We start from the raw sequence: 15,485 nt of genomic DNA on the forward strand, positions 1-15,485 counted from the left end.
TGTAATTTAGGACATATGAAGCGTTGACGAATAGTGGGCGTGACTGTACTTCTTAAAACGTTCAGTTTTCTTGAAGGAACTCTTAAAATACGTTCTGGTTTCAAATTAAGGCCACTGACCTACTTTAGTTTAAATACAAATAAAATGTGAAAAATATACAAAAAAGTGAGACAATGAGCAACCAATGCCATGAAAAAAATCATCTTCCACGTGATGCAGTAAATTGTGCTTTTATGAGTAATGTGCCCATTAAAGAGTAAAAGCAATTCGAGACGTCAAGACAAATGGCAGCTTTTGAGTGCCATCTGCAATCTCGACCATCGCAAACTCAATTATTCATAATGCATCTATGAAGTCCGCTGAGACCGCGCTGTCATTCCTGTTCAAACGAACTGGAAAAGCAACATTTAGAGACAAGCTGGAGATGGCGGCCTCGCCAGAAGTAACGAATGTTTGCTGCCACCTGCTGAGTGGTAGGGGGAAAGCATTGATGGAGGTTTCGGGGCGGTAGTATGTGATGATTTCCGGCCAATTAAATGGCTGGGTGGTACACGTGACACAAACAAACAAATTTCACTTTTGTTCGGCTCTGTCTAAATGATTTATTACAAAACATTGCACTCAGTTACAGCCGTCATGACGTTTTTTCATTTTGATTTGTCTTTTTCCCTGCGGTTTAGCACATGTAAAAAAACGTACATTATTATTGGGTCTTAACCAGAGGTGTAGTCGAGGGTATACGCCGATAAAATTAAATACATAATCGCCTTTTCGCCATTCATTTCCTCTTGGTGCTGCAATTGGCGGAAAGCACAATTTTGATTGGATGATACTGGCCGTCATGTTGAAACAGGTAAACGCCCCTTTAAATGAGCCCAACGAGAAAACGCTTGACGATTACACTCCAGCTTGAATGCACCGGAGGATTCGCGATTCTAATTTGCAATTAAACAATAACGTTGATGAAACAGTCGAATGTCAGTGATATTTTAACACGCCCCGTGTTAACGTTAGCATCAATATACTTCGGCGAGAAGTATATTGCAGATAGCAAGTGTGGAAGCTAATGAGCCGTATGCAGGCTAGCTAGCAGTAACATCGCCTGTGGACCAGGCAAGTTGACTTTCATTCCTATCGTTTGGCTGGATTTTTACCAATCATGAGAATCGGAAAACCATTCATGTTAACGGTGAGTACTGTCACAGTTATTTTAAATAATACATTCTGACATTTTGTTGAGAAGTGGCCGCGCGTCCGTGCGTGTTTTCGTGCGCGCGCGTGTCGTGTGTGTGCGCGCGCGCTCGCGTGTGTGTGGCTCTCACTGAAAAACATTTCTAAATATTTTACTTTTATGGCTCTCTTAGTCAAAAAGGTTCCCGACCCCTGTAACTGAATGAGCAGGGACAAACACTTGCCATCGTTTCTGTAAGTACCTGTCTGTTCTTCCCTATTCAACTGTCTGGAATGATGCACAGAAAATGTCAAATTCTTTGACATCTTTGATTTCCCCCCTCTATAGGGTGATCATTTTAATTTCTATCAAATTATGTATGTAGCATCATTTTGTTACTAGTATATCACCTGCTCATTATCAGGAAAGATATTGAAGATCACTCCCCCCTCATTTAGATGCTTTCGAAGTGTTCCTCTAATTTTTTAGAGCAGTGTATTTTGTTGAATTAATCTGTGCAGCTGTTGAGAACAAATGTATTTCAATTTTATGACAGTGCACTTTTAATTTAATGTATTGTTTTTGATGTTTGGAAGAAAATTATTTGTGTTGTATTTTATGTTAAATATAAACAAGAATGCATTGTAAACTTCAGATTTAAAGTATTTTATTTAAATAAAGGTTCAAAAAATAACCAAAGCACCATGTTTGCCTCATGAAATACATTTTACATTCATTTGTGTGACCAGTAGTCACTAAAAGCAGCTCCTAATTAAGTCATGATAATTTCATAATAGTGAGCGAGTAGAAATGACAGATTTTTGGGTAAATAGAGTAGTCTTACATGTCACTGGTTCTAAAACCGTCCTTTTTTTCTGTACTACTTTCTGTGAATGTTTGTGAAATTTTAGGGTATACCCACTTCTCAAGGGAACACTACACCACTGGTCTTAACCACTGTGTTTGATACAGACACATTCCAGTGTACACACAGATTATGTCACCGATGCTGCAACATTCCTGTCGTATATCAAAGACCCCTTCCAAATCATTTGGCAGTGGCTCATGTGGCCTGTGACCCTATGTGTTCCACTGCATTCTTTAATCTGGCCCATTAAGCATTGAAATTTTAAGCAAATGAGACAAGGGGTTCTCAAAATCTGGGTTCATGTCAGGTTCAATTGAAATACAATCTTATTTTTGTTATTTAATTATAGTCATAATCTCTTTGAGAGAATTTCAATTTACACCGCCCACATCATTTACAATGCTGCCATGTAAGAAATGTCGTCTGCATAGCCTCTTGTGTTGGGAGAGTAGAGTCTGTACCTTCCCGAATGGCAGAAATCAGACCAGCCTCTCTCCAAAAGACAGTGGCCACTTTTACACTTCTCTGCAGAGGAAATTGAAATTGTTAATCCCCTTGGTCCTTACAAATCTGGACTTCCACCAATGCTTACTAATATGCTCAGGAGGGATCACATTTTAACTCGCCCCAAGGGTTGGTTGTATGTGTCCGTGTGTGTAACACGTGGACACCATTAATTGACGCTAATGTAATCTCGACCTGTGCATTTTGATCTAGAAGATGGTGCGACATGACATGTAAGGTAAAAGGACACCAAAATGAACAAGCACCAAGCTTTAATTCCGCAACCACAAGGTGATTTCTGTGGAACACAATGCAAACCTTACATATCAACATGATATATGGTATGAGCAACTCTTCACATAGATTTCAGCCAGTTCCTCTGCAGCATTTAATGCCTATCGATGCAGATGATATCACTTAGCTTTAGATGTAGTGGTACAAAAAGAAATGCAGTCCGGAACTGTCAGAGCGGTTGAGGGTTGATTAGGAGAATGTTTTCTCCCCTGATGAATAGCTGGTTGATGTGACGAGTATGGACCTTGCCATACCTTCTACACTCTTTCTCTTGACCCTCTTTTGTCTCCTTTGGCGGCTCTGCTGGTTTATCGTCATTTCTCTGCTTGGCACGGAGACCGGATGAATGCTCTGAAGTTACTCTCAGGTCTGAAGGCAGACGCTGGCCACTTTCTCCAAGGTCACGGTGTTTCGTTGTTGCTCCTTTACTTTCTGAGCTCTCCTGCAGCTTCAGCTTCTCAAAGAGCTAGGCAAACATTTTCAACCGCATTGGGATGAGACAAGTATGTACAGTATGTATGTAAACATTCCTATTATGTAAATTTTCAGAAATGATGCACAAAATATGCTTGGAATCAAATAAGTTATCACATTACAATACAATACATATGGATTATATATATATATATATATATATATATATATATATATATATATATATATATATATATATATATATATATATATATATATATACCACAACCTATGTTTTTTTCCCCGAAAAGTAGAAAGTTAAAGGACAACCGACACCATTTTCTGTTTCCTAACTGACATCAGAAAAAAACGTTTTATAGCATCTAAAATACCCAAAACGTGCAGGCTTATATTTTTAGTCAAATGAAAAACACCAATAAACATTACTTTAAAAAATGACTTAAAGTGTCCAAAAACTACTTCAAATTGAAGTGGCCAGTTTCAGAAGGTCCCGCCCCCTTGTTCGTGTTCACGCCACGACGTCTTGCCTTGCTCGAGAATCAAAACAATGGCTTCAGATTCGGAGAAGATGCTTTCTTGTTACTCATCCAGTTATGAATATGATTCAGGCATCTGGAGTGAAATGTAGCATCCCAGAAAATGCACAAGATGGCGCCAAAGCTCAATTGGAAATGGGCTGATTTGTCTGCTGGGAATTTGTGTCAGGGAATATCAAATAGCCGTCTTGGTGCAACACACAACAATTCACCATCGCGTTATTTATGTGTTTTCCTTCTAATTTCGCCATCAACTCGGACCAACACAAAGTTTTTAGACCAAACAAAGTACCCAAAATGCATTGTGTGTCGCTTTCTCGGTCAGTGATGTCACGGTCGGTATCGTCACCAACTCAAAAACAAGACTTCCTGAATATTCAGCGCGAGTCTTAAAACGTAAATTACAGCTATATGCGGTGGAATCTTTGCAAAATACGTTAAGTAGAAGTCATTTGAAGTGATTTTACAAATTATGGACACAACTTGTCCGGAGGCGTCTGTTGTCCTTTAAGTGTGTCAGGAGCATTGCTCAGTCCTTTATTGCAGTTCTGTCAGAATCGACCATATTGTTTTTTTTATTTTGAATGTTTTCTGTGTGTGTGTGTGTGTGTGTGTGTGTGTGTGTGTGTGTGTGTGTGTGTGTGTGTGTGTGTGTGTGTGTGTGTGTGTGTGTGTGTGTGTGTGTGTGTGTGTGTGTGTGTGTGTGTGTGTGTGTGTGTGTGTGTGTGTGTGTGTGTGTGTGTGTGTGTGTGTGTGTGTGTGTGTGTGTGCGTGCGTGCGTGTGTGTGTGTGTGTGAGAGAGATGTTCCAAAGCAAACATGAATACAACAGAATCAGTGATTGTCACAGAAGAAGTGATGAATTTTTTGAAACAACCATATAGTTGCCAATGTTTTATGGCCAAGAGGAGTTGATGAGACATGTGATCACCAAGGAGTAAAATGGCATACCCGTGAAATAGTTAGGGCCTTCTCGTGGTAGAAGGCCTTCCCGATAAGAGGCTCTCTGTAGGTCTCATCAACGTCCACCATGGCCTGACGACGACACAACAATTGACAACTGTCTCTCATCACAATTAAAATGACAAAGGCGTCCAAGCACGCACCAAATTCCAGAACTTGTCGAAGGCCACAACGAAGCCAGAACACACACCCCTCAGTCCTTTGAATGTTCTGATGTGAACTTTGACTCGTATCCTCTCCTCCACACATCTGTGCAGTTCGCCCAAAGGACTGCCTTTGCATACTGCACACAAAACAGATGTCAGGTTAACTTCAGTTGTGATATGTTTTGAGTTAAGTGTGTTGGATAACCTACTTGGTCAGCTGACTTTTGGGAGATGAATGAAAAATAAATAGCATATCGAGACCAGGTTTTTCGGTGGGTTTATCAGAAGGTTTGATAAAGACGATACTCATCAGAAGATGGAGCAATATACAGTATGTACGTAATTATATAACTTTTATATTTATTCTTAAGGTTAACCATGGGAGACATACACAAAACACCATTTATCAAGTCCCCAAAATCTATTTTAACATTTTTTTTGTCATGAACGATAAATCGAATTCGTTCCGGAATGGCAGGCACTAAGACCATGTATCTCACAGGTGTACAGCAAGGGGCGTAGTTATGATAAGAATATTTTATTGCATTTTCCCATGTTCAAATCAGATCCACTTGTTAGCAGTTGGAATAAAGACGTGCTCCAGTCAGTCGTGTGTTCTCCTTCCTCAACTGCTACACCAGTATAATAATAGGCTGTCTTGAAACTGTTCTGTGCTTATGTGGTGTGTTTTTCTTCTTTTAAACTATGGTGAAGTGGCTTTTACTTGAAATGTACTGTCAATGCAGTGTATGGACGTACGGGTCATCCTTGTCAGGACGTTTTTCGGGGGCTTGCGTCTCCGCGACTGCGGCGTTCGGCTGCTGCTTCCGCCCTCGTCTTCCTCGTCCACTGACTTATTGGTCACCATGAGCTTCTTGAGCCTCTCGATGCGCTCAGGGTCGGCGACACCTCTCATTGCCTTCAGTCGCTTTTTCTCCACATTCTCCGGCTTGGCTCTACCGCGGCCCCCCTTTAGGAATCCCTCGTACTCGGCGACGTTGTTGAAACATTTAATGTTCGGAAACGGGAGCGGCACCGTGGGCGAGTATAGAGCCAAAAGTGGGTCGAACTTTTCAGAACACACGTCGATTTTAGAAGCGTAATCGTCTGTTGACGCTGATGAGGGAACAGAGCTGGAAGTATAGTCTTTTTCTTTAGGTTTTGGCTTCTTTCTCCTGTCCCTCTCTTTCTCCTCCATGTTGGTTTGAAACAACCGCAAGCAGACAAACGCGTCCTGCAAAGCATGATGGGAAATTAATCAACTTTGAAGATGCACCGTAAATCCACGCCACAAAATATCATATTTTCTATAAATCGTCTTATTATAATTTTTATAGCACACGGTGGAAGTGTTTGCATGTATTTTCTATAGTAGTCGTTAGTAGTAATCCGGAAATCATTGTACCGCGTCCGTATTATCAGTACGACTGTAAACACCGACGGACCAAATATAACATGCGTCAGAGCCATTATTCGTTGCATTGCATTCCTTAATGCATATGATGTTTATAAAACCCACAGAGACTGTCAAAATGAGACAGCGATGAGGAATTCGTTTTAAGGTAATAGTTTTGTAGTTTGGTTTTGAACGATTCCCACCTTTCCAAATGTGGTAAGGGAAGTCTGTGTCATTTGAGAGCACTGGTGACCACTGATGAGTATATTGTGATTGTTGTATGTTTGTGTTGTGTTGTGTTGTTAGAAGAAATACTAATACAAACGCGAATCGTATTACATTGAAAAGGGTGTGATTAACTTAATAGCATATTATAACACACAATTTTACGTTCACTGCATTATATATTGCAGTGTTTTTCAAACTATGCCGCAGGTTATTGGCAAGTGTGCCGTGGGAAATTACACAATATGTAAGACTCTGCAGTCGAGCTCCTAGGATAGTAATCACGTAGTACTGTTACAGACTGGTAAGGAGCAGCAGTTCCTCATCTGGCAAGGAGCAGCAGTTCGTCATATTAGGTTTTAAACTATACATTTCATCCCTTACTATTGAATTTTTATGTGTTTTTGTTGCAGAGGCAGCCCGATGCAGATGATAAATGTTTGCCGATTTTGCGACGGCGTCAAATCGTGTGTTATCAAGCCCCTGGCCTGTTTGTTTACATCTTCTTGTACCATGGCCAAGAGCAAGTTTGAATATGTGCGTAACTTTGAAGTAGATGACGCCTGTTTGAGAAACTGCTACATTGTCGTGAGGCTAGATGGGCGCAACTTCCACAAGTTAGTCTACCTTTTTCAATGCATACATTTGACCTTTGTGGGAAAGTAATTTCATGGTCATGTAGTGCAAAATCATATTATGTTGTGATGCAGGTTTTCAGAGCAGCACAAGTTCACCAAACCCAATGACAACAGGGCCCTGCGCCTGATGGCCCGCAGCGCTCGCTCGGTCATGGAGGAGCTGGAGGATATTATCATTGCCTATGGACAAAGTGATGAGTTTAGTTTTGTTTTCAAGAGGACTTCCAATTGGTTCAAGAGGAGAGCGAGGTAATTGTGCTTGTATTGTACTTGTATTGCTGTTGTGTGTCTGACCTAATTTCTCCTGGCAGCAAGCTGATGACACATGTGGCCTCGCAGTTCTCGTCCTCTTATGTCTTTTACTGGAAAGAGTTTTTTGGAGAGCAGCCTCTCCTCTACCCACCAGGATTTGATGGACGTGTGGTACTGTATCCTAGCAACCGCAACCTGAAAGACTATCTCAGCTGGCGGCAAGCAGACTGTAAGTACAGTATGTTAAAACTATCATTACACTGATTACAATAGTGGTGATGACGACAAATGTGTCTGATGATAACAATCATTGTGTCAGCGTTTTTATTGTCTCTTGCAGGTCACATAAATAATTTGTACAACACTGTCTTTTGGACCCTTGTGCAGAAAGGTGAACTAACCACAGTTCAAGCGGAAGCACGCTTAAAGGTGACCATTCGACTCGTGGTATCGTGAATTCAGATCTGAGTTGTGTTTAGAATGTATTGAATTTACAGTACATAGAATGCAGGGGGTGATCGGGTTCACTACAGTTCCCCTCTATTACTAACCAATGACAACAAAGTAGTAAAGTAAAGATTAGAGTAACTATTTTAATTTAAATACTCATTGGTCATTAAAGTAATCAATTGAAAAGGCGTTATAATTGTTTTTTTAAGTAGTAGCTCTACGACTGTAGCTTTTATGGCAGGAGATGGAATGTGCTGTTCCTATCTGTAAAATGCATTAATCAATGTGTCCAACCGACCCACTGCATTTTCACTGTATCTGCGAACTTTTAGAAATTGAACAATATCCAGCTTTTGGATGCCTACTGTAATACAGTCCCTCCATGGATGAAAAGGTTTCTTCAGCCGTCATCTGTACTTCTTTGAAGGTGTCGGACGTTTCGCTTCTTATCCAAGAAACTTCGTCATCAAACTAAATTCTTACTGGTAGTTTAGGCCCGATATATATATCCCTACTGTCCAGACATGTCGGTGCCGGACTCTGCTATGATAGGTCCCTGCTCTCAAGTTGGGGGGAGCAGAGGACTACTCCCTGCGGCTCCACTGATTGTTCCTATTGTTCTGAGTAACGACTGGTCTGATTGCCCCACTTCCTCCGGTATCACCTCATCAGTATTTCTAATCCTATGTTGCCTAAGTAGGCAGTTGTACGAACGATCCAAATTGAACCTCACCCCACCATATCGGTTTAATGAAGGATTTAGCTGTTTTATGAAAATCGCTTCTTTTACTGTCCTTTCAAACCATCTATGTTCTTTCGCTAAGATTTTAACCTCATTGTCGTCAAATGTACAACTGTACGACTGAGAGCTTATCCAGAAGTCCCTCCATTTGTGTTGTCATACAGGGAACATTAGCTGCTGAAAAAAATGAAATCCTGTTCTCAGAGTTTGACATCAACTACAACAATGAACCGGCCATCCACAGGAAAGGCACAACTCTTATCTGGGAAAAGGTCAGACAATATGATGATTGACAGGTTTGCTGTTAACATGTGAAGCTGCATCTCAAACATTATCGAGTGTCGTGTTCACTGAACATGATGGTCAGCCATACATGTATATTTATTCCATCATTTTGAACATGGTAAATTAATTTGCAATAAAATATGAATCTATTGCAAATGGCATACATAAGTGAAGTAGCCTTTTTCACTTTTAAATGAAAAAAGCATGATACAATGGTTATTTGCACATGTGCGTCATGTATTGTTTTTTTGTAACAAGAAGATAGTTGTAGTTTAGAAACAAAACACTCATACTCTTAACAATAAGTGTTGAGGGGATGCCTTTGGCACTCCAGTGGCGTTATCTTAACCGCCCTTTGCTGATTTACATTCGATCTATTTGTACTGTACACTTGAAAAAAAATAGATACAAACATAAACAATCCCCATTTGATGTATTCTTAAAAATATTCTTAGAGTTTCACCGTTTACCTTTTTTATGTTGCAGCATGATGAAACTATTACCAGACAAATAAAAAGAGAGAATGACAAGAGGAAGGACATAAGCGTGACCCGGAGCAAGAAGATTGTGCAGGCTTACCACTGTGACATCATAGGAGAAGAGTTTTGGCAGCAACACTTAAACATTCTCGAAGATGATGGCTGCTAGTGTTGTGAAAAATAAACTTATCATGGTGGCTGTGAGAGTCAATTTGGATCAGTTTGTTTACCAACAATGGAGGTCAAGGCTGAAATGTTCTTGACAATAACATTTTCCATAAGACCCTGCGAGCCTGGGCACAGTATTGTGATTGATATTGTGTTTATGGTTTGTGAATTAGACAGCAAAATCCACCCACTTTATCTATTCGTGCAATAGCGCAATATATAGCCGACTGAAAATGACACTTCACATGCAGTGCAGTACTTAACCTGAAGATGCCGCCACGCCGACACTTGTTCATCCAAATGCAATGTTTCAACAAAACACTTAATCCGGGTAGGAACTCCGGTTCCTAGAGAGCCATATTCAGCTTGTTTTGGATGTTTCAGGACTTCAACCCACCTGATTCAAATGAACAGCTCATCAGCAAACTTCACAGTGGCCTAAAAACAACGAAATCATGTGGAAGAAAAGCTCCCCGGCAGACAGTTTATGGCTCTCGAGTTCCAAATCAATGCACAAAATTGTCAAACCAATGTCCAGGACATGTAGGCAGCATCACTAGACACCCCTTTATACATAGTATGTCAACATTTTTTTTAATGGGTGAGAACCATTTAATCCATTTCATCCCAAAGGAATATTATATAAACAATATTAATCTAAATGTGAAAACAGTTTTTTGTCATATCTTAATTGGAGAGCCATTCTGATTATGTAAACCCAAATAAGATGTATGATAGCCCTATATTACATAGGTACAGAGCTAGAGCAGGCTTTGACCGGTACATGTTGGTCAAAGAAAATAATTTCAAAATATATATTAAAATATCAAATAAAATGCTGGAGGTTCTTCACTAAGATGCAACGTTGTTTTACAGGGCTATCCTGGTGGAGCCCCATCCCCGCCTGACTGCATGTCCATGTCAGATCTGTGCATGTACAAAATTGGTGTCGTCAAATCAACATATTTGTGCGGAACTTGTACTTAACTCAGCCTAAAGTAAAGATTTTGATTCTGATATTTACAGGGCTATTTTTTGCCCACTCATACATCACTTTCCCAAACACTAAAGCTACTTTGTCATGCACTCACAACCAATCATTATATTTTGCCATAGACATAATAGATTGTTCACGCACCTCACTCAGTGTGCCTCAAGTGCTGTATACACTGAATCGTTTGGCAGGAGTGCTGCCTTGTCTCACTGCCAGGATGCCATTTAGAGAAATGAATGGATTTGTGGGCCTGGACTGCCATCAGTGCTAAGAATACCCTCACACACCCAGAGTACACTTGATCCCCTTGACATGTGCTCCGTGGCATATTTATCATTGCACTTCTAAATAACAACCTCAGTATGAATGGCTGTGGGCAAGCGACCCGGCTGTATTTCACATCTGTCATAATCTCACTACAGCAACTGTAAATGCTTTATTTTATTGGGTCAGGTGACTTCTCTCGAGCTACTGTTGATGCCCCACAAATGCTCCAGATCGGTGTGGCTAAACAATGAAAATTGAACTGGTGTTCTTAAAAAAAGAAAAGAAGAAGAAAAAACATGGCTGCATTCAGGAGATTTCTCTTGGGACACGGCAAAACTGAACACAGTTTCTGACCTCAAAAACAAATTTCATTTAGCAGGTCGTGTTGCAGCAAGTGTCTCACTTACTGTATTTAAAGTCACTACGTGTTTACATTCGAGCCCTCTCTTGAAACTTGTTAGCAATATCATATTTCCTAAAGTAGTGGTTGGGTGTTTATTTATTCATTGTGCCAGGTGTCCACTCAGGCTATGGAATATTATTGTGTAAAAAATATTTTAGTCATTCATGAAATCATTGAAAATATTTCCCATTGTTTTTTTTTTTTCTTGAACTATAAGAGGTAGAATGGTCTTTTTTTATCTTACACAACACAGCAGGCCACAATTACCAAAGTAAGCATTTAACAACGATTAAACTGTTAAACTATGAGAAGTTCAATGGATAATCCTGACTGTTATATTGTAATTCTAATAGTGCACGAGACAAGTGGCTTGACCACAGAGGTTTAATGACTTATCTAATATTTATTTTTGAAAAAAAACCTCAAGATTGCTTTTTTAAAACTGGTTTGACTTAGGAAAAATTGCACCCAGGTAAAAATTGGTAAATCTGCAAGAGATTAAGTTGTCGACCTTGGCTAATGGCTCCCCTTAGAAATGATTACAATTCCCATGTACATGTAAAAGTTGTAATAGGCCATACATTGTTTGAAATGATACAAAAATGGTAACACAAGCGCAAATGCTTTCTGCGCATATGCACATGATGCTTTTATCAATCCAGCCATATGCAGCAATAACAAAATATACAATTGAGGATGACTTTTTCTGGTTTGCCGTGACAATAGTAGCGATCAGCGTCGGCATTGTCATTGGCAGTTAATACAAACTGGATTTGGGGGACATAAGTCTTCTTGTGCCGGTCCCAAGCCCGGATAAATACAGAGGATTGTGTCAGGAAGGGCATCCGACGTAAAAGCTTGGCCAAAACAAACATGCAAATCAAATCTCTGAAGATGGAGGACACCGATTCGCTGCGGTGACCCCTTGAAGGGAAAAGCCGAAAGGAAAAGAAGATTCTGAGTGAACTTCCCCTCAATACACACCTCAAACTCTTGCTCAGGTTTACATGCTTGACCCTTAATCTGCATGCCATTAACCACATTCTGCAATTTAAGAATATCTTCGTAATTGCAGTGGCCTAATACCTTGTGTCATTCTTGTATATCACGACATGCGTTACATTTGTCGTTAGGCTTATTTTCAGGATGTAAGTAATACAACTTTCCATACACATCAGAATCAGAATCATCTTTATTGCCAAGTATGTAGAACACACAAGGAATTTGTTTCCGGTAGAACACGCTGCACAAGTATCGTCGTCAAAAAAACTCATAAGTGGCACTATACAGTTCCATTTTGGCTACTGTTGAAAGAGTTGAAAGAGTTCAAAGAGTTAATGGCTAACGGTTAATGGCATGTATATCATATTTTGTCCCACCTTTTGTAATCAGTGAATCTTTACCTTCTTTAAATATCATTGTTGCCCCGTTGGTGGTCGCCTTCTTTACAGACAAAATGTCTTGGGGGTATGAAGGAATGTAGCAAGCGTCTCTTAGCGTTGCTTTATGTCTTTGTCCTTTGATGTCATCAAAGACACCTCAGTATCTCCCCTTTTCTCAGAATCAGAATCAGAATCAGAATCATCTTTATTGCCAAGTATGTAGAACACACAAGGAATTTGTTTCCGGTAGAACACGCTGCACTAGTATCGTTGTAAAAAAAAAAACTGCTAAGTGGCACTATACAGTTCCATTTTGGCTACTGTTGAAAGAGTTCAAAGAGTTAATGGCTTGGGGGAAGAAGCTGTTTAAATGTCTGCTGGATTTGGTGCGCATGGATCGGTAGCGCCTGCCTGAGGGGAGTAGCTGGAAAAGGTGGGTGCGGAGGGTCCAGTAGGATTTTCCGCGCCCTAGTTTGGATTCTTGCAGTATGCAAGTCCTCGAGAGTGGGTAGGGCGGTGCCAATGATTTTTTCCGCCGTCCTAACTGTCCGTTGAAGTCGGATTTTGTCCATTTTTGTGGCGGCCCCGAACCAAACGGTGATGGAAGAACACAGGATGGATTCGATGACAGCCGTGTAGAAATGTTGCAGCACCTCCTGTGGCAGGCCATGCTTCTTTAGCAGCCTCAGGAAGTACATTCTCTGTTGGGCCTTTTTCAGGATAGAGTTGGTGTTGACCTCCCACTTCATGTCCTGGGAGACTGTGATTCCCAGGAACTTGAAGGTCTCAACGGTTGACACCAGGCAGTTGGATAGTGTGAGGGGTAGCTGTGGTGATGGATGTTTCCTGAAGTCCACCATCATCTCAACTGTCTTGAGCGTGTTCAGCTCCAGGTTGTGACGGCTGCACCAGAGCTCCAGCTGCTCCACTTGTTGTCGGTATGCAGACTCGTCGCCGTCTTTGATGAGACCGATGACCGTGGTGTCGTCTGCGAACTTTATGAATTTGACAGCTGGGTGCGTTGAGGTGCAGTCGTTTGTGTAGAGAGAGAAGAGCAATGGAGAGAGGACGCATCCCTGCGGGGCTCCAGTGCTCGTGGTTCGTGTTGTGGATGATATATTTCCCAGTCTGACCTGTTGTGTCCGTCCTGTCAGGAAGCTGAGGGTCCACTGGCAGATCGTGGGGGGGACACCAAGCTGGAGAAGTTTGGGGATGAGGAGTTCTGGGATGATGGTATTGAACGCAGAGCTGTAGTCCACAAACAGGATCCTTGCGTAGGTTCCTGTGTTGTCAAGGTGGTCGAGGATGTGATTCTGTTCGACTCAGCTGCATTGTGTGCCGTCCGCCAGCTCCACGCGGTATCTTTCCAGTCTGAAGGTGCTCTCGAAATCCTTGATCATGGTCATGTCGGAGATGATATGCAAAGTGACTCCCATGTACACCATCAATCTCCTCTCTCGGATGTCGCGACCCAACTGCTCCCTGGATCTGGTCTTGCTGTCCCTCATCTTGAGCACGTTCTCGGTGTCGCCATTTTAGATTGGATTGGATTGGCCTTTATTAGTCTTGCAGTGGAGAAATTTACATTTCACAGCAGCAAACAATTAGATCAACACAAAGTTTTCAGACCAAACAAAGTACCGCAAAATGCATTGTGTGTCGCTTTCTCGGTCAGGGGTGTTCCCTCCGTGACGTGACGTCAGGAATCGTCACCAACTCAAAAATAAGACTTCCTGAATATTCAGTGCGAGTCTTCAAACATAAAATATAACTATATGCGGTGAAATCTTTGTATAACACGCTCAGTAGAAGTCATTTGAAGTGATTTTACAAATTATGGACACAACTTGTCCGAGGGTGTCGGTTGTCCTTTCATTGTACAGAGAGCTTTCAGAGTAAAACTTAATGGATGGCCAAAGATTGGTGGGAGGGAATTCATCAAATTAAAATCAGTTTAGGATAGTCACATTTTCTAAGAATGTTGATTCCATAATTTGTTTGGATCATATTAAAATTGTCTAGCCATTAATAACCCATCAGGACAATGGTGAAATTACTGTTGATTATTTTGAAGTGCATAAGTCATTTTGTTTATCAATGTTATTTCAACGTAATTTGGTGGGAGTGTAACTGGCGGGTACAGTGGGACCTTGGTTTACAAACCCCTTGGCTTACGAACTTTTCGGTTGACGAACGTTACATTTATGAAAATTTTACCTTGCCATACGAACTATTTTTCGGGATACACACGGAGCTGCCAAAATGAGTGATGTGTCGTTCGTGAATGAGCCCGTTCTCCAAAGGAAATGGCAAGGGCTTTTTTATGTCCTCTATTCCCCGCCCCCGGGGGGGAATAGAGGATTACAGACAGAGAGAGTGAGGCGTTCTCCAAAAAACAAAATGGCGTCTTCGGTTAAAGCCACGTGATTGGTCAAGAACCCAGCAGGGGGGGGGGGGGGGTTAAACATGAAAGAGACAGGCAGACAGAGAGAGAGAAAACACACATACGAAAGGGAGAGGATAGAGCTTGAAACAAAAAAAAAAAAAAAAAAAAAAACAAGTAAAATGGTGAGAAAATGGATAGAAAACAGTGAAATTTGGACCCATTTCAATTGTGATAGTTCAAAAGCAGTGTAGACTGGAAGGTTAAATATCTCATCAATCAGGCTCCACAAATAACCCGCACAAGTCATCTGTACACTTGATGCAAAAAGCTATTAACCCAGCTAAACAGATCACAATTGATGAAGAACGAGATACAATTATCACAGAGAAAGCACCTACAAGCGATCATTCCTCAAGATGGTGAAAGAAGCCTATGTTCCTCATCAAGTGTTTAATGCTGGGGAAACCGGACACTCCATTCCATCAAGCCATTAACAACCATC

The 15,485-nt window shown here is 41.0% G+C and overlaps 2 protein-coding genes across 2 annotated transcripts; one reads left to right on the top strand and one right to left on the bottom strand.

Annotated features, from left to right (window-relative positions):
• Nucleotides 1-496: 496 nt before the first annotated feature.
• Nucleotides 497-6,231, bottom strand: lsm11 (LSM11, U7 small nuclear RNA associated). The gene is made up of 4 exons (XM_088989667.1): nt 5,676-6,231; nt 4,914-5,053; nt 4,759-4,842; nt 497-3,303 (listed from the first exon to the last, which is right to left on the bottom strand). Exons 1-4 carry the CDS (start codon nt 6,112-6,114, stop codon nt 3,007-3,009), a joined length of 960 nt encoding a protein of 319 aa, XP_088845793.1. The 5' UTR covers nt 6,115-6,231; the 3' UTR covers nt 497-3,006.
• A 96-nt stretch (nt 6,232-6,327) lies between these two features.
• thg1l (tRNA-histidine guanylyltransferase 1-like) lies at nt 6,328-9,594 on the top strand. The gene is made up of 7 exons (XM_088989668.1): nt 6,328-6,478; nt 6,951-7,154; nt 7,248-7,424; nt 7,487-7,656; nt 7,768-7,856; nt 8,784-8,891; nt 9,391-9,594. The coding sequence occupies exons 2-7, from the start codon at nt 6,961-6,963 to the stop codon at nt 9,550-9,552; spliced, it is 900 nt and encodes a 299-aa protein (XP_088845794.1). The 5' UTR covers nt 6,328-6,478; nt 6,951-6,960; the 3' UTR covers nt 9,553-9,594.
• Nucleotides 9,595-15,485: the final 5,891 nt, after the last annotated feature.

This window comes from Hippocampus bargibanti, linkage group LG02 (assembly GCF_051943395.1).
Source record: "Hippocampus bargibanti isolate YZ-2025 linkage group LG02, ASM5194339v1, whole genome shotgun sequence".
Taxonomy (NCBI): domain Eukaryota; kingdom Metazoa; phylum Chordata; class Actinopteri; order Syngnathiformes; family Syngnathidae; genus Hippocampus; species Hippocampus bargibanti.